Source organism: Panthera pardus, unplaced genomic scaffold, assembly GCF_024362965.1.
Source record: "Panthera pardus isolate Hobbes unplaced genomic scaffold, ASM2436296v1 HiC_scaffold_13, whole genome shotgun sequence".
NCBI classification, from domain to species: Eukaryota; Metazoa; Chordata; class Mammalia; order Carnivora; family Felidae; genus Panthera; species Panthera pardus.
This window is the reverse complement of record NW_026526688.1, coordinates 173,574,242-173,594,019: the sequence shown is the minus strand read 5'-3', so window position 1 is coordinate 173,594,019 and position 19,778 is coordinate 173,574,242. Positions and strand designations below refer to the sequence as shown.

The 19,778-nt window shown below is 44.7% G+C and overlaps 1 protein-coding gene across 2 annotated transcripts in view; it reads right to left on the bottom strand.

The window, feature by feature from the left end:
- Positions 1-19,778, bottom strand: part of RELL1 (RELT like 1) — a 68,862-nt gene that overhangs the window by 3,057 nt on the left and 46,027 nt on the right. Inside the window, exons 6-7 of one of the 2 annotated variants that reach the window (XM_019414416.2) lie at positions 15,722-15,860; positions 15,121-15,249 (exon numbers count right to left, since the gene is read on the bottom strand). In XM_019414416.2, coding sequence (XP_019269961.1) covers positions 15,725-15,860 — 136 coding nt within the window. In that variant the 3' untranslated portion in view covers positions 15,121-15,249; positions 15,722-15,724. Of the gene's footprint in view, positions 1-15,120; positions 15,250-15,721; positions 15,861-19,778 lie in introns of those variants that run through there. The other variant, XM_019414406.2, reaches the window with a different exon arrangement.

Genomic DNA, 19,778 nt, shown 5'->3' with positions numbered 1-19,778 from the left:
ATCTTAATTTAAATGTTACTTTGTACTTATAGCTCCTTCTTCAAGATCTAACAGTATCCATGTTATCCTCTTCTGTAATACTGTCATTTACAGTATTCATAATAATTATGAGAGAGAGAGAGAGAGAGAGAGAGAGAGAAGAAGAGAAAGAAAAAGAGAGAGAGATTGCCCAAATGAAAAGATTTGGGTAAAGGATTCTTCTCTCCTTAGCTAAAAAGGAAGTAAAACACTGTCCCCTAGAGGGTTTGTTTGTTTTTTAGTGTTTTATTTATTTTTGAGAGAGAGAGCATGAGCGGGGTAGGACAGAGAGAGAAGGGGACAGAGGATCTGAAGCAGGCTACACACTGACAGCAGTGAGCCCATGTGGGGCTCAAACTCACAGGCCGCAACATCATGACCTGAGACGAAGTCAAGCGCTCAACTGACCGAGCCACCCAGGCGCCCCTGCCTTTTTTTCTTATGTTTTATTTTATTTATTGTTTGAGAGGGGAGGGAGGGGCAGAGAGAGAGAGAGAATCTTAAGCAGGCTCCACACTCAGGGCAGAGCAGGACGCGGGGCTCAATCATACAACCAACCATGAGATCCTGACCTGAGCGAAAATCAAGAGGCAGATGCTTAACTGACAACCAACCATGAGATCCTGACCTGAGCGAAAATCAAGAGGCAGACGCTTAACTGACTGAGCCACCCAGGCACCTCTGGAGTTTTTGATTATACATGAAAACAAGAATTCCCTACCCTGCATAGCTATAGCCTAGCACGGCCAAACCATGGATCTGTACCGTAGCACTGAACAAAGGCAAGCGTGGGAATACTTGCATTTGAGAGTTGATGGATATGAAAGATGTTAGCAAGGGAAAAGGTAGAAAAGGCAAAGATGGAAAAATAGAAAAATGGTCCTAAAAGACAAAACAGTAAAAAGTAGGAGCGAAATTTCGAAACTAAACTACAAACTAGGTCATTGTCTACAATATAGGGAGTCAACTATTTTTATGTCTCCTCCTTTTATCTTCTGCTCCCTTAGACCTAAATTTTTTTGCATCAAGGGAAACAAGGAGGTCAAGGGCAAGGAATGCAAGGGCCTGGAATGCAACGTTTCATCACAGTAAGCGTTTTCGATCCAATATAGGAAAACTTCCAACTTAGAATTCTTTGTACGATGTCACCGACTGTGAACAAACAGTGGGCACGACTGAGGGCTGGGCTAAGGCAGGATCTGGAGCCGGAGGCCTGGATTTGAATCCAGACCCCTAGACTCTAATCCAGCCCCCTGTGACTACCTGGGGAACCCTGGGCCGCTCTGGAGCATTTCCTCAAAGGGTTGTTGGTGGTTTTGCAAAAGCACACGATGCTTAACCCAGGGCCAGCAGTCAGTACGCTCCCCAAGACTAGCTAGTATGATCGTTACCGTCATCCAAATGCCCTAAGCTATCATGCTGGCTTCAACGGCTGCATTTTGTGGCTGGTTAAAATTGTACCAGATGCAGTCTGAGAGACGAAGCGGAAGATACAATTTGCTGCTTAACGGCCTCACGACTAGTAGCCGACACTAAACCGGAAAAGGAAAGTTAACCTTTCTAAAAACTCTATTAAAGCTACCCGGCACTGATACGCGCTTCTGGGCTCTCCCTCTTCAAAAACATGTGTTTATGGAAAGACGGCACTCCACCAGTACAGAGACTCTCCATTTCCAGGTAAAGACCTCTTCTATCAGAATGACCATCTCGGGCAAAGAAGACGCCACCCCCTCTAGGGCTTGTACATTTCCAGCTGTGAACTCACGTGTGGGGCTGTGTCACGGGCGCATTTCCACATCGCTAAATTTCTTCTCACCGCATCCTCCAGTCGTGAATACATTCGCGTGGAGAAACAAACACATACTTTTAAATGCTATTTCTCCGACACAGCACATTAACATTAAAAGGTGCCTTCCTTGAGGTCTCACAGCGGTCAGACACCATGGGTGGGCCAGCAGCAGTCGGTGGACTGTGAGAAAACCCTCCGCCCACCCATTATTCTCCGTTCCCATCACCAGGGGACCCTACCACAGTAACAAGCCAGACTTTCCTCTCTCTGGGGATAATTTGGTGATTACTGTCTCACATACGAGTGCTCAAGCTGAAAGAAGTTCAGCAAAACTTCCTTACAATGAAAAGACGATTGGGAAATCCCAAGCGTGACCATGTCCCCTCATAAAACAAGCCTGATGGAGAGAGATCAGAAAAGGTTTATCTGGAAAGAAGGAAGAGGTCATTCTGATTATAAAGATAAAGCCCTAATTCCATTATTATATTATGGTTCCACGGAAGCCACAATACAGCACATCTTCGATTAGGACGTACATGTACCTTGTTAAAAAAGGACTCTCCAGAAAAACAATAGCTGGTCCCTTTAAAAAATAGAAACATGTTTTAAAAAACATGGACACTGAACACTAAGACCTCCAAGGACAGGGAGTTAAGGAAGGAAAACACAATCTGATTAATAATAACAGTAGCTGACATTTACAGAGTGTTTTCCATGTGCCAGGCACTGCCACGCTTGGTATTCTAGAATCGTTAACTCAATCTTTCCAATGACTCCACGAGTCAAGGACGATCCCCATTTTCATAGGAAGAAACGGAGGCTTCCAAGTTCAATAACTTGCCCACAGCCACACAATTAAGAATGGTGAGGTAGCAGTTGTACGCCATGCAGCCAGACCTGGAAGCCCACCCACTCACCCCCACGCTGCACTGGCACACCAGTCCCCACGGGAACAGCCACAGCGTCACTGAGATCTTCCGGTTCCTTCGCTTCCTGTTCCCCACCTGTGTGGGGGGCAACAGACGGGAAACGCAGAAACTGGAAACCTGGCCCGGCCACTCTCTAGGGAGAGGGCGGCTCTTCTAGTTCATCGTAGCTACACAGGAACCCGCAGAGGCTCAGACCCTGAGAACATCAAAAGTGCACCTGGAACATGGCACGACATGAATAGATACAAGGCTCCGGCATCGCAGAGCTGGATTAAGACTTTCCTAGAACACATTTCAATGAAATGGAGAGGGCAAGTTGTTTATAGAAGCAGAGCTAAGATTAGAACAGTAATATTCATACTCAAAGTCCTACAGCAACACATACGTGATCTTTCACCAGTAATCTGTGACCCTTCGAGACTCTAACTTCCTAATTATTTTTTTTTTAACGTTTATTTATTTTTGAGACAGAGAGAGACAGAGCATGAACGGGGGAGGGGCAGAGAGAGAGGGAGACACAGAATCCGAAGCAGGCTCCAGGCTCCAAGCCATCAGCCCAGAGCCCGACGCAGGGCTCGAACTCAGGGACCGCGAGATCATGACCTGAGCTTAAGTCAGACGCCTAACCGACTGAGCCACCCAGGCGCCCCTCTAACTTCCTAATTAAAGGATTACCTTCTACTAGGCTCTCCTGAACACTCTGTGGTTATATGCCCACAGGTCATTTTGCTGAAAATGTGAAGGCGGTACTGCCTGCATCGAGGGGCACCTTAGCCGGTGCGGGGAAATGGATGATACCAGAAGGTACTTGGTGTTTGCAGTCCTTTAAATCTTGCTCTGGTCTAAATTGTGTGTTACATTTTATAAATTAATATTAATGCCTTCCTATTTTTTAAACGTTCGTTTACTTTTGAGAGAGAGACAGAGAGAGAGAGCTAGTGCAAGCAGGGGGAGGGCAAGAGACAAGGAGAGAGAGACAATCCCAAGCAGGCTCCACACTGTCAGTGCAGAGCCCAATGCGGGGCTCGAACTCACAGACCTTGAGATCATGACCTGAGCCGAAACCAAGGGTCGAACGCTTAACACACTGAGCCACCCAGGTGCCCCAGTGCCTTCCTATTTTAATAAAGTCTCCACATTTAATAAAAAGCTAATGCAGGCTAATGGATAGATCTATGGTACACTAGCTAATCAGTGACGTCTCTTTAAGTCAGCCGTTCCTCAGGATGATACGCAGCACCTTCTTTAGAAGCAACTCAAATGCTACTTAAAAAACTGCCAATTCTTTGGACTGCACCCATGACCTACGAAGTCAGGATTGAGGGGACTGGAGCCCAGGACTCCCCTTTCTTACCAGGTGCCTTAATGCACATAGAAAGGTTTAAGCCAGGAGATAAAACCCAGTACTGTTTGTCAACTGATAAAAACCACAAGAATTAAGTTCACTTCCAAAGGGCAAAGCCTGCAAACACAACCCTACAAAGTCAGCTGAGGACAAAAACTGTATCAAAGAAATGGAGGAGGAAACAGATATGAAGCATTTCAAGACTCAACTATTAATAACAATCTCAGCAACTCAATCTGAATTACAACATTTTATAGCTCAGAAATCTTACACTGAACTATTAACTACAAAAATTTGACGCAGTCTCAACTACAAAATTGTGGGATTACAGAATCATTTTTCTAAAGTTTATTTATTTTGAGAGAGTGAGCAAGCAGGGGAGGAGCAGAGAGAGAGGGAGACAGAGAGAATCCCAAGCAGGCTCCGCGCTGTCAGCGTGGAACCCGACGCAGGGCTCGAACCCACGGACAGTGAGATCGTGACCTGAGCCAAACCCAAGAGTCGGACACTTAACCAACTGAGCTACCCAGATGCCCCAGGATCATTTTTTAACTTCTTTCATAATAGTTTGGAACTAGAGTTCAGCTCATTTGCGGACGTCTCTTTTAATGATCAGATGAGTGTGCTAGCATCACACCTGTTAAGAAACCACTGAGCGCCAGCTGTGTACATATGGCCACCTGCAGGCGTGACAGAAGGTAAGACACGGTCTAAAATCTCAAAGAGCTTGGTGTTTATACAAGGAAGTGTTAAGTGATCAGCTTCAACCCAAGACAAAACGAGAGACATTGTGTATCATTTCTTAAACAAAACTGGAGTAATTTATAACTTGCTTTTTCAGCTAATGATAGAGAGTAAATGCTCTACTGTACCAAGGAAGCAGCTCCGCTCAGGGATGCGACAGTGCCCATCCCCCTCCACCCTCTTCAACATCAAGTGCTAACCAGGGAAACCACGTGAACCAGCTGGCCTGGAGGTCTCGGTTTACTTATGTTTATTCTTTGAATGCATGTGAGTAATTATTTACAGTGTCCCTTTCACTCTCAGAAGAGTTCCATTTTGAATATAAGTTATATCATCATTGCTAGTATTAACATTCATCTTCGCCAACAGAAAACCAAAAAGCAATCTCATTATTTTAGTTTGTATTTATTTGAGTATTAGGAAGTTTGGGCATTTCCCATTGACCATTGTGTCCTTTCGTGCATTGCAAGGGTTCTGCAACCAACTCCAGTGTGTGTGTGTGTGTGTGTGTGTGTGTGTGTGTAGGCAGGGTTTCTCCCACACCACAAAGTAATGTTCAAGACAACTGATGGGTGTCCTACAATTCAACTCAATCCTACCTCTGATCTGATGATAGCATCAGATCCCACAGGTTAAGGCTTCAATCCCACCAGCGGACTGCCCTCTGATTCAGATACTAATTTCAAATCCAGATTGGTACCTGTACTTCTGACCAACTGGCTATAGTCAGAGATTCCCACAAACCCCTCCATGGATTCAACTAATTTTCTAGATTGGCTCACAGGGCCTAGAAAGTGAGTTTATTCACTAGATTACCAGTTTATTACAAAGGATATTAAAGGACATAAATCAACAGCCAGATGAAGAGATACATAGGCCAAGGCCCCGAACAAAGGAGTTTCTGTAGAGTTAGGATCTTGGACACGCACGGGGCCCGGCCCAATGGCATGTGTTAGTGTTCTGGTTCACAAACCTGGAAGCTCTCCGAACCCTCCCTTTTTGAGTTTTTAGGGAGGCTTCATTACAGAAGGATGGCGCATTAAATCACTAACCATTGGTTGCCCTCCAGCCCCTCTCCCTTCTCTGGAGGTGGGGGGTGCAGTGGGAGTACTAAGAGTTCCACCCCTCTAATCAGATGGTCGGCTCCCTAGCAAAGCCCTCCCCATCCTTTGGTTACCTGGGGGCTTTTCAAAGTCACTTCATTAACATAAAACAAAAGACATTTTATAGTTCTCATCCCGTAGGAAATTTCAAGAGTTTTATTAGCTCTGTACAAGAAATGAGGATCAACTATATATTTCTTATTATAAAATTTTTTTAATGTTTACTTATTTTTGAGAGAGAGAGAGACAGAACGCGACCAAGGAAGGGGCAGAGAGAGGGACATGCAGAATCTGAAGCAGCTCCAGGCTCTGAGCTGTCAGCACAGAGCCCAACGCAGGGTTCGAACTCGGGAACAGCGAGATCATGACCTGAGCTGAAGTGGGATGCTTAACGGACTGAGCCACCCAGGTGCCCCTAGCTTTTTGTTATCAACTGTGAGCAACTTTTTAATGTATGGGGGCCAATTCAGGAGAAATAAAAATGCTTATAGGTACTTTCCATTCAAAATTTAAATAGCTTTTTTAAGTAGCATAGAGAAGAAATACATATTCCTACAAATTATATTATCTTCTTTATTGAATGAATAGAACCAGTAACAAATTTTTCACTCCTTATAGCTTTGAAACTTCTGACATTAGCTTTGGATCTTACTGAAAAGTCTGAAGGCTGCTCTTTACTAAGTTCTTATATTCGCAGCAATTTAAATGTGTTCATATATTTGGCAACAATGGGTTTCCCAAGTGACAATAACTGAACACTTGTGACTTACCAGCCCTTTGGGATGGTGAGATTCAGAGCACTTTATTCCAAATAAAATGTACCTGACATCAAAAGTTATTCTGTATCTAACGGGGGCACCTGAGTGGCTCAGTTGGTTAGGCATCCAACACTTAATAAATCAACTCAGGTCATGATCGCATGGTTCGTGCGATCGAGTCCCACATTGGGTTTGGTGCAGACAGTGTGGAGCCTGCTTGGGATTCTTTCTCTCCCTCTTTCTCTGTTCCTCCCTCGTTCATATTCTTCTCTCTCTCTCTTTCTTTCTCTCTCTTTCAAGATAAATAAATAAACTTAAAAAAAAGTTATTCTGTATCTGGAAAAACAAGGGTTCACTAGGGAATTATTTAAATGCAATTCAGCAGTTCCCTATTAGTCTCAATACATCTATGATTCAACAGGTATACTGGCTACAGGTAGCTTTCTAAAAAGGAAAGCCAAACTAGTTAGACATTGCCTCTCCTGGCTTGTGAGCCAGAGGTTCAGCCCACTGGCTCTCGGTAAGCCGCTTCATGAGAATCAAGTGAAACACTACAACACCTATGTCTAACCTGGCCTCTCGGCACCTCAGGAAAAATTTTAAACCTCAAAAACTGTAATTTTTTACACGTTAGTTTGCTAAGTGTTTAAATAAGGCTTGCCTGATACAGTAATAATATCTAGCATTTGCAGGTTTTGCACTTACTAAGTGCCAGGGAATGACATCCCTATGAGGTAGGTGATATTATTACTATTATCCCCACTTTACAGGTGGAGAAGCTGAGGCATCAGAGGCAGAAGTTGTCCAGGGTTACACAGCTAACAAGTGACAGACCAGAACTTGAGCACGAGGAGCCTGATTCCAGAACCTACGCTGTGGGGTTCCTTCAGCATCCTATGTCCTGCTACCTCTAGCAAACAGGCACTATTACTTACTTAAGCTATTTAATGTTAGTAGATTCAAAGCCTCGAGTTACAAATTAAGAAAACTAAAACTCCCAGTTACAACCATTAATTCCCTTTTCCTTCTAGTTCTAGGCAAAAATGTCTCCAAAAGCCTTTCATTTTCTGCCTCTGTCAAGCCCCCACAGGCCTGTGTCCGGATGGGCCAGTCTCCAGGAGCCTCCAATGCTGAGTTTCTGTGTTGAAAAGGACAGAGGTCACAGCCCCCTCTTTCTTAAGTCCTGTCAAAGGACTGACAGGCTACAGAGGAAGAGGAGCTGAGTTCTCTTGAGGGGTCAGTGGGTCAACTTCCGGTCAAAAAACAGGAGGGGCCCTGGAACAGGCACTGCGGAGGGAGAAGCACGCAGGGGACACACAGACAGACAGCTTGCTTTAGTGGCAACTGGAAGTCAACCAACACGAAAAACCTCTGGGCCGCCACACTGTCTGAATCCTGAGAATACTCAAGAATACGTTTCAGTCTCTTCTGTCCACACAGCTGGGGAAGGAGGGCTCTGAAAGAACGTCATCGTTGACCAGCGAAGTATGTTTGCAGGTCCACCAAAACCCTCACATTATCTCCATACATGTCTTGGAGCAACTCCCAGTAACAAACAGGGCACATCACTTGTAAACAGTGTGCCCAGCACTTGCACTCGGCAGGGCTCAACCAATGGGGGAGAGTAAAAAGTCAACAGTCCCTGGGACCTATTAGCCATCAACCTCAACAGCAAGCAAGGTGCAGACAAATATCTACGTTCATCTTCCTCCTTGGAGGAAGGGGCAAAAGAGGGAGCTGTACATACACGTGTGTTGCATACACGCGTATATGCATAGAATACTCCTGAAAGGACAGAGGACACCAGTAATCATGGCTCCCTGCCGGGAAGACTTCATTGCAGTGAGGAGGAAGGGCTGCAAATTGGGTGAAAAATTCACGGTTTTCAAAGACTTATTTTTCACCCTGCAGCCTTTTATGCTGCTTGAATATTTTATTGTGTGCATGTCTTATTTCTCAATTCTTAAAAAATAATTCAAGTTCGGGGCTACTGGGTGGCTCAGTCGGTTAAGCATCCGACTTCGGCTCAGGTCATGATCTCACGGTTCGGGAGTTCAAGCCCCGTGTCGGGCTCCATGCTGACAGCTCAGAGCCTGGAGCCTGCTTCAGATTCTGTGTGTGTGTGTGTGTGTGTGTGTGTGTGTGTGTGTGTGTGTGTGTCTCCTCTGCCCCTCCCCCACTCATGCTCGGTCTCTCTCTCTCTCTCTCTCTTAAAAATAAATAAAACATTAATAAACAAAATCTTTAAAAATAATAATAATAATTCAAGTTCAAACTCTTGTAAAAACCAATTCACCAGAGACAATGAGGGAAATGAATTGCCAGGAAGTCCAGGCTCTGGAATCTATCACCGGCATGACCTTGAACAATATACATAACCTCTTAGGAGCTCCCTCCTCTGACAGGAGGGGACGGGGAGGCATGGGGAGAAAAGTCCTACATAAAAACTAGAACCGAAGCTCCGAGAAAGCATGGCCTTTGTCTGTCCACCTTCCACATTTCTATGTCCCTAAGGCCTGGCACAGAGCCTCACACATAGTAGCGGCTCAATAAATACTGTTAAAAAATCTAACTGTACCTGAATTGACCTGAATTGGCAATCACAGCTCCTCTGAGAACTCAAAGTCTATGATCTTAGCGAACCTGTAAGAAAACAGAATTGCTCACGACCTGAACCTGATGCAGGCACAGCTCTAACAGCCAAATGCCATCAGAGGGTCCCCATAGGAGACAAAAGGAGGCCATGCCTGGTGAAGGCGGATAATGTGACATGATCGCTGCTTTGACGCACAGGGCTGAGAGACTGAAGGAGGACTTTTTTTTTTTCCTCAGAGAAAGTAAAGCTCCCTCAAACTCCAAAGCCACTGAACATGTTAGCATCAAATGTGGATTTCTACCCCTCCAAGCCCTGTCACTGCCTGAACCTGGGAGCTGGGCAAAAGTAAGTGCTCTGAGCCTGGTTCTTCATCTGTAGTGTGGAGAGATTATCACCCATAAGGTTGCATCTAAATCTCTGTCCCTCACTCAGCTGTTCTCCTCATCTGTCCAGTTCCACCTGCCTGTTCTTCCCACTGAAAGGTCCCGGGCAGGTGTTAGCTTCCCTCCACTTCCACGTTTCAGGTGGGCTCAGCAGGGACTTTCAGGCTCTTCCACACAGGGACACAGGCACCCACCCAAGTACTGCTTTTGCCCTTTAGAAACGTGCTCAGCAGCTAACAATCGAGGCAGGTGTTCCTATCTATGCCTACTTAAGTACAGTTTCTTCTCATATATTTCTAGGCATGGCCTCTTTAAAGCCAGCGAGTCAAATGAAGGGACTTTCATCAAACCTAAGATAACTCTGGGGCACCTGGGTGGCTCAGTCAGTTAAGCATCCGACTTCGGCTCAGGTCACGATCTCACGGGTTGTGGGTTCAAGCCCCGTGTAGGGCCCTGGCTGACAGCTCAGAGCCTGGAGCCTGCTTTGGATTCTGTGTCTCCCTTTCTCTCTGCTCCTCCCCTGCTCATTCTCTCTCTCTCTCTCAAGAATAAACATTAAAAAACCTGAGATAAATTTTTTTGCTTTCTAAAAAAATGTATATTTTGCCCTGAAAAAATTACAAGCTCTGGATAAAAATATTAGCTAACAGGCAGTGCCTTAAGTCTCTCATCATCCTCTCCTTGCCTGGAGAGTTAACAAAAGACCAGCAATGCAAAGGACTACAAATAATGCAGCCTGACCTCATCAGGGAGGCCCCCGGGGGACCCTTCACTACACCCCAGTCATAGAGTTCAAAAGGAAGGAGGAGGAAAGGAAGGCACCAAAGGTCAGGCAAGCTGACCTTGTGATTGGCCCTGATGCTCAGGAGGCAGGGAGCACGATCCATGAAAGAGCCTTGTCAGAAAGAAGACTTTTATCCCAGAACAGAGCCCCAGCACAGCAGTTTTGCACAGAAAACTCGGTCCACACCACTACCTCTTAATTTAACCCGCCCTCTGATCTGTAGGATACGAAGAACTAAAGCCGGGAAAACCTTCTAACTGCCTTGTTCCTAATTCTGATTCCACCTCCAATAGGAGGGGATAGTTATTTCTAAATCCTCTTTAACACAGACAAGAAAATGGCCCAAATTCTGGAGAGACTTGCCAAACATTAACTGTTAAAATGTCGTGAGAGTCCAATGCTCTAATATTCTTTAGATTAAAATGTCACGAGAGTCCAACGCTCTAATATTCTTTAGAGGTAAAAAGGGATTCACAGAGCCTCAAGCTGATGCTTGAGAAATGGGCCAATAAATAAGACCAACCAAGAATGGGATGAAAATTATTGATGGTAGTGAATATTTAGTAAATACTAACTCTGTGCCAAGGACAGAGATTATCAATAATCAATTATCAATAACCTCTGTCAGAGGCAACAATATGTTACCTCACTGAAGTCCAACAACAACCCCGTTATAAAGATGAGGAACCTGAAGCCCGTAGGGGTTAAGCAGTCAGAAGCAGCACCGTTCAAATTAAGTCTAAAAACAGTTTAAAACTCAGCTTTTGGGGCGCCTGGGTGGTTCAGTCAGTTGAGTGTCCAACTTTGGCTCGGGTCATGATCTCGCAGTCTGTGAGTTCGAGCCCCGTGTCGAGCTCTGTGCTGACAGGTGGGAGCCCGGAGCCTGCTTCTGATTCTGTGTCCCCTCTCTCTCTGTCCCTCCCCTGCTAATGCTGGGACTCTCTCTCTCTCAAAAATAAGTAATAATAAAACATTTTTTTAAATAATAAAAATAAATAAAACTCAGCATTTAATCACTAAAATAAATTCCTGAAATAATCAACAGAACCACTCCAATAATAAAAGAGCTTAAAAAATAAAAAGCCATGTGTAATATTATGAATTTTTGTTTTGATAAAAAAGTGTTACGTACACTTTCCAAATCAATGTTTCAATAAGATCCTACCGTAAGATGCAAAAAGGAACACAAACGTCAGAAATGTGTGATATCAAACGCTTACGACAGCCTCACTTTTAAAAAGCAAAAGAACAGTGATAATGAAGACAAGGCGGTGGCATTTGGAGGCTGAAAGCAATTTGATTTATTTAACTTCAAAGAACAAAAGCTTATTCTTCTAAGAAATCAAAACACATTTTCTGTGAAAAAAAAGAGACCATTTTAACCGCATTGCCAAAATAAATCAGGCAGAGCAAGTTAGATCTCACTACAAAAAAGACCTCAGGCCAGTGAAACAGGGGGAAAAAAATAAGGGGAAGAAGAAATGCCAACAACAGATTTTGTTTTTTAAAAAGAGAAGGAGAGAGAGAGAGAGAGAATATAAGTCTAGTTTCTAGTATCAATCCCTAATTTTAAAAAAAGGAACCAAGCCAAGGAGTAGATATGATTTCACATGTGAATATTTAAATCAATTTCTTCACTAAAAATCCAAATTTAAACAAAAGCATTTTTCAGGAAAAAACAAAACATTCAAAACTGTATACGAGGCTGTATGAAAGGTGCGTAACACTCCTGTCTTACTTTATTAGCTATATCTGGCAAACCTTCCGATTCAGTCCTGAACCAGAGATTTGGGGCCCAAATGGAAAAATGTCAGGATTTCTCTAGCTGGAAAATCAAGTGATGTTAAATACCCAAAACATACCCTTTGGGGGTGGGGGGTGGAGCAGGGGGCGTGAGAAATATTAAAATACCTAGCAAGAAAAATTTTAATGAATAAATTTTTTACATGTCAATGACTATTCCTTTCCCTTCTTTTTCAGAATCCATTTTCATCAGACTTGGCCACTCAGCAGGCCCCAACTCCAGGAGGCTCTGACCACAGGGTCCACTTTCCCCAGACCCAGATGGGAGGTCAGGCCTGTGACTCCAGAACCCTGGCAGGGGGGCGGGGCTCTAAACTCCACCTTCTTCTTCCTGGTGACTCTGAACACGTCGCTTAAACTCTGTGCTTTCATTTGCAGAATCGGGCACTAACTAGCACCTACCTACTGCTGTTGTGAGGATTAAATCAGTGAATATGTGCGATGTGCCTTTCAAAGCATGTCAGGTACATAGTAAATACTGGATATACAACAGGTATTTAAGTTACTCAATGGCTCATGAGCATTCATGATATAATTCTCTCCACTTTTGTGTTTGTTTGAAAATTTCCATAATAAAACTTTTTATTTTTAATTTCAAAACTAATTACAATAGAAGGCTCGGAAAACACATCCCCTTTCTAAGGTCATTCATGAGCTCGTTGTTGATTTTGAACGGCTTAGTCCAATATGATTACCCTCTACTAAGAAGAGCCAACTACACACCAGACTCTGTGTTGCGCTTGCCTTAAATCAATGAATTTAATGTCCTTATGTCATATTCAAGGCAAGTGGGTTTACGTGGGAGTTAAGTACAATTTCCACGAGGTGAAGCTAGGACGTGAGACCACGTCTGCTGGTCAAATCCAATGTTCTCTTACGAAATCCTGGTGGATGATTGTGCACTTTGAAGAGAATATCAAACTGTAAATCAGATGTGGTCAGGACTTCAGATGATTGGACCAAATTCTCATGGTCAGATACAGGCAGAATTTGGGCCAAGAAAACCATCTGAGCAATCCTAATTCTTGAAACCTTCTCACATCTCAAGTGCCCCTCTCTCCAGGCAGTCGGGCCAAGACTGAGCCTGACACGGGATCACACTGCACTTCCTGCCTCAGGGAGACCAGTGTCTTCTTACACGGGGTCTGCTCCAAGTGTCGACACATGGCCAGGCTGAGGACTCAAGGGCAAACTGTCGTCACGACCCATAGCTTTCTGTGCTGCTGAGAGGGCTGGGCCTTCCTCACCTTACTCGTGGACAGCCAGGTGCTTCTCTTCTCAGGATTAAAGTCCTCACGACTTTAATCAGATTTACCTCTTATTTACCAAAGTCACTCACATTCCAACTCGAATACCGAGAATACCATCCACTCTGTTCAATAAAACTTTCCGTGACGACAGAAGTATTCCGGATCTGCACTGTCCAGTATGGCAGCCCTAGCTGGCCAACTGTGGCTACTGAACATGAGACGTGGACGAGTGCAACCGCAAAACTACATTTTTAATTTTGATTAGTTTAGATTTAAGTAGCCACAGGTGATTAGTGGCTACCATATTAGGACACAAGGTTCTGGATCACTATGGAAATGCCCTCCATTCATGGGTCTAGGGGTGCCTCTTAGTAAAAGCATCTTAGGACAGTAGAAGAATATAGTTGGTCTTGTAGTCAGAGCCTAGGTTCAAATCAGCTCCTCCTTCCAGTTAAGTGACCCTTAACATGTAACTTACCCTTTCCATTCACTGGCTCTCTCGTCTATAAAACTGGGAAAATGATGTCCATCCCATTAGAGATGTTTATAATGGTGACATGTGAGATCTGTATCAGTCAATACAATGTCCAGACGACTAGAATACTGAATCGACATCAGCTGCTTTTACTGTCTTCATCATTCTCTTCCTTTTCTTAAATCCCTCTTGGTTCCCTCCCCAAGGCACCAGTAACTGGCTGAGAAGTCAGAGATAGACTTTTCTGCTCTTCTTTCTTTATTTTTAAAGTTTGTTTGTTTATTTATTTATTTATTTTTATTTATTTATTTACTGAGAGAGAGAGAGAGAGAGAGAGAGAGAGAGAGAGCGCATGCACACATGCACCCACCAGCAGGGGAGGGGCAGAGAGAGAGGCAGAAAGAGAATCCCAAGCAGGCTCTGCACTGTTAGTGCAGAGGCCAATTCGGGGCTCGAATCCACAAACTGTGAGATCATGACCTGAGCCAAAATCAAGAGTCAGATGTAACATACTGAGCACCCCCCGTCACCCTTGTTCCTCTTCTTTAAAGAAAGCCCTATTGGCTTCTAAACTCAGGGGAAGGGGCCAGATCGTTCCCAAATGCAAGACTGCGAGAACGAACATCGGCAGCTCTCAGAGCCCCTGTGTCTTAGAGATTTCAAGAGCACTACTCTTCCAGATCATCCTCAACCCCTCCGAGCCTGGGCAGATCAGCGGAGAAACTTCACTTGCAAGGCACTTCTCTCCCCAACTCGGCCGTGCCAGCCACATCCCCGCTTGACTCCTGGGCTCAGGTTCAACCTTGCCTCTCTCCTGCACCTTCAAGACCCCAGCCAGCCTACCTCCCCACGCCCCACCCTCCCCTCCCTTTGCCAGTGTGACCTCTTCTGCCTTCCCATCCAGGCTCTGGAAGTTTGACTGGAGTTTCCAGAGCATAATCACTCCAGAGTCTGTGCACTCGCCTTCTTACACATAATAAGAAACGTGAAAGGGGTGAATGCTACCCAAGCCAGAACAGAAAGAAAAGAGTCAGATGAAAGCTAAGCCAATAGCAAGTTATCACAAGCCTTTTTTCTTTTCTGAGCACTATCATTCAAAATGAAGATTGCCCAGCCAAGAAGCATCCACTTTTGCTTTATAAATCACTTCAAAATATTTACTTGGAAGAGTAATACTCCTACTGGGGCACATCAAAGAAAACTGGTTTCCAACTCAATTGAAGGAAAAAACATAGGTTTGTTTGCTCCAGGCTTTTTCAAATCACAGTTTACCTAGAAATGACGACAAGACTATATTTCATTTCGCCTGCATGGGTTGTTAAAGGATATTTAATAAGCTGCCAACATTAAAAACCTGTGGTGATTTCACATTTTAAAAGTCTAGATTTCTGCCTTTTTTTTTTTTTTTTTTTTTTGCAGAAGAACTAGCAACACTTAAGTGCCTTCTGCCTTGTGGTGATAGAAGTCCTGTGGCTGGGTTTGCCGCAATCCCGGCCATTCCATATTGCTTCTGAAGGAACCCTCTCTCCCCATTACCATGCAGGCCAGGCCCCTGGAGGCAGCCAAGCTCGTGGTCTCTTTACAAGAAGCTCTGAAAAGGCAAATAATCCCATTCCATCCCCGACAGTCCTACAGGTTGTCACTTCCCTGCCAAGTCATTCCCACACTCCCACACACCCCAGGAGGCTCCAGCACCTTCTCCCCACCGTGCCCCGCCCCCCATGTCACCCCAGCTGCAACTCACCTGCTACTCTGTGTCACTCCGTTCTCCCCTCACAGGTGTCACAGGCACCTCCCCATTGACGCCGTCAGTCCCACTAACTGACATCAAACTTCTCCGCTCCTTCTGGTTTGACTTGTGTTCCACTTTTGTCACTCTAAACCTGAGGAGGCAAAGAGCAGACGTGATGGGTGTTGCTTTTTTAGTAAAAAAGAATCAAGAGTGAATCAAAAATCTAGAGGATCCTGGGGCACCTGGGGGGCTCAGTCTGTTAAGCATCCAACTCTTGATACGGGCTCAGGTCATGATCTCCCGGTCTGTGGGTTTGAGTCCCATGTGGAACTCTGTGCTGACAGGGCAGAACCTGCTTGGGATTGTCTCTGCCCCTCCCCGGCTCATGCACACTCTGTCTCTCAAAATAAATAAATAAACTTTTTTTTTTTTTTTTTAAATCTAGAGGATCCCAAAGGATCTCAGTCAAAAGTTGGGACATCAACGAAAAAAGCCCTAGTCAATAGGAGGGGCGTTCCCACCCAGCAAATGCCCCTGTCCCCTGCCAAACTTTCCAGCTGATTTTCACTCAACACATCACACACAATGCTGAATACTTTACAGAGCATTAAAAATGCATTAAAAAGTTTGGGTACCCAAATTTTAAACAGCCTCAGGGTTGTGGTTTCTAACAAGGACACGAGATTATCATCAGTTGTTTTAACCACAGAAGGCTGGAGAAAAGCACAACTAGTTTTCAGTTAAACTGATGTAACCAAAATGTTCACTCAAGAACTGCCTCAGAGGGCACCCCTCAGAGAGACTTATCTCTGCACACACTTGGCCAGAGGAGCCCCAACCATGAATTTTATCAGGATCAGTTGGTGGTAGTTTCTGTGTGTGTTCCGTTTTTGACGGTTTTTTTTTTTTTAAGGCAAATTTAGCTTTTCGTTAAGGGTTAAGGAAAAAGTGAAGGGAATAAGGAGGAGATTTTCACTGAGAATTAGAGTCTGCTCGGCTTCCCCTCTCCTCTGAAGAGAACAATCACCAGGCTCACGGCAGGGATTTTGTGCTCTGTAGTTCAGAGGCCCCCGCACAGCCTCCAAGTTTGGCCTTCACCTGCAGATCATGAAAAACATGGTGGCGATCCACAGCACCCTCAAAAACTACATATTGTTACCAGAAAAACAAGTACAAGAATATGTCCATATGGGAAAAAGATAGAATAAAGATGCTCATTTTAGAAAAAACACGTACTCCTGCAGTTCACAAGAGTATCCCTCCAGCGAATGCAAAACTGAAAGTGGTTAAACATTTGATAAGAATCAAGCCCCTGAAGCTGCCACAAGGACTTCCGGCAGAAGAGGACATATCTGGCACACGGCTCGGCTCGAGAGTGCTGGGGAGTCAGTGGCGTGGTGGCATCTCAATCCCGTACATCAGGAAGCACATATGTCCTGATGCCAGAACAGCTTCGTATTAAAAAATGAACATCAGGGGCGCCTGGGTGGCTCAGTCATGACCTCACCGTTCGTGGGTTCAAGCCCCACATCAGGCTCTGTGCTGACAGCTCAGAGCCTGGAGCCTGCTTCGGATTCTGTGTCTCCCTCTCTCTCTGCCCCTCCCCTGCTTGTACTCTGTCTCTCTCTCTCTCTCTCTCTCTCTCTCTCTCAAAAATAAATAAACATTAAAAAATTTTTTTTAATTAAATCATTTTTGTTTAAAGATAATGAGAAAGTGTTTTCATTAAAATATATCTTAGGGGTGTCTGGATGGCTCAGTCAGTTAAGCGTCAGACTCTTGATTTCTGCTCAGGTTATGACCTCATAGTTCATGAGATCGAGCCCTGTGTTGGGCTCTGCACTGACATGGAGCCTGCTTGGGATTCTCTCTCTCTTTCCTCTCTCTGCCTTTCTCTGCTTGTGCTCTTTCTTTCTCTCTCTCTCTCTCTCAAAAATAAACATGAAAAAAAAATTTTTAATTAAAAAAATAAAATATATTTTAAATGTTTATCTATTTTTGAGAGAGGGAGAGAGACAGACAGACAGAGCATGAGTGGGGGAGGGGCAGAGAGAGTGGGAGACACAGACTCAGAAGCAGGCTCCAGGCTCTGAGCTGTCAGCACAGAGCCCAACATGGGGTTTGAACCCACAAACTTCGAGATCACAACCTGAGCCAAAGTGAGGTGCTTAACCAACTGAGCCACCCAGGTGCCCCAAAACATGAAATATTTAAAAAAAAAAAAAATTTTTTTTAACATTTATTCATTTTTAAGAGACAGAGTGTGAGTGGGGGAGGGGCAGAGCGAGAGGGAGACACAGAATCCAAAGCAGGCTCCAGACTCTGAGCTGTCAGTCCAGAGCCCAATGTGGAGCTCAAACTCATGGACCACAAGATCATGACCTGAGCCAAAGTCGGACACTTAACCGACTGAGCACCCAGGTGGCCCTAAAATATATTTTAAATAATAGTCATTTCCACTGGCAAAAAAAAAAAAAAAAAAAAAAAAAAAAAAAAAAAAAGAATTAAAAGAGAAGTTAAGGAAATTTACTCAGTCTGACTGTTTTTCTAGTTCATCGTGTATCGAAATCACAAAGTTTTTCATAATAGTTTCTCTCTAGTTCTGGTTTTAAATTTCCTTAAAACCACCTAAAACAAAATACATCCTCCTTCTTTGTCCAAATGAGATTACCAACCACAGGGAGGAGGGAGACTCTGAGGAAGTAAAAGAAGAATCAGAGAAAAGTTGTAACTACAGATCTGCTCGGTGGAAATGTAAGAGCCCCTCTAAGCAACACGAGAGGCCAGTAATGATTAAACGCTCCCGGCATTCTACATCCAAGAAAGAGAGCTGCATTTGGGGCATTTATAAGAGCCATGCTGAATCTCAGTTGAAAATTTCAGCAGATTTTTTTTTTTAAAGCAAACAAAATACGCTTTGTCTAAACAAGCCACAGGTTCTCATCACATTCCACATTCACAGACTCCCATGACTCTGCTTCTTAATAAAACAGTGTGGTCATGAGTTGTACTCTTTTGCTGTAAGCGGGCAAACAGCCCTGCAGTTTTCTCGTTTCTTGCGCATAATAAAAACCAAACCGAATCAAAATAATAGTAACAGCCAACATCCGAATGAGTAAAAAGTGCGAAAACCGGTCGAAGTTACGTAAGTCATCGTATTTAATCATCACAGAACCCAGTGAGCTGAGCACTACTGCTGTCCTCATTTTATAGAGGGGGAAACTGAGGCACAAAGTGAGTTTGTAAGCAGTCGTGCCTGCACTCCAACCAGGTAGAGGCAACGAGTTCAGGCTACTCTGTCTGGGGTTTGTTCTCAGAGAAACAAGGAGCGTGGGCACAGCACTGTCAGCTTTGGCTTCCCCCGTCTGCCTCCAGCACACATACTCTTTTTATTTTATTTTATTTTTATAGGTTTTTTTCTTAAGTATATTTATTTATTTTGAGGTGGGGGAGGGGAAGAGAGAGAGGGAGACAGAGACTCCCAAGCAGGCTCTGTGCTGTCAGCGCAGAGCCCGCGACTCGGGGCTCGAATTCACGAAACGTGAGATGGTGACCTGAGCCGAAATCAAGAGTCAGATGTCTAACCGACTGAGCCACCAGGGCGCTCCCAACTGGTGCACATAACTCAACCATTACTTTCTACTGCCTTTCCACATGCAGCCTTGACAAGGCGGTTCCCGCATGAGACTCAACATGGAAACAGCAGACGCCGCAAAAGCATCCTCCGTGCCGTCAGACCGATTCCCCGCTGAGCTGCAAGAGCTCCCCATCACATGCGGGTCGCAAGGAAATGGTACCGGAGGGCTGGGAAGGCCAGGACACAAGGAAAGTGGCCTCAAAGAAGGCAGCCCTGGAATCCACGTGCAACTTACGTGGCAGACACTGCAGAGCAGGGGACCAGCCCCACCACTTCTCTCCTCCCCTCGAGCTGGCACGGAGGGATGGCTGAGTGTCGGGGTCTGGACAGCAGCACGTGAGCGAAAATGAAACGTGCGGCTTCCGGGCCTGGCTCAGCAAACCTACGAACAATCTTCCTCGTACGTTTGCCTTCTACTTGCAAAGCTGGCAG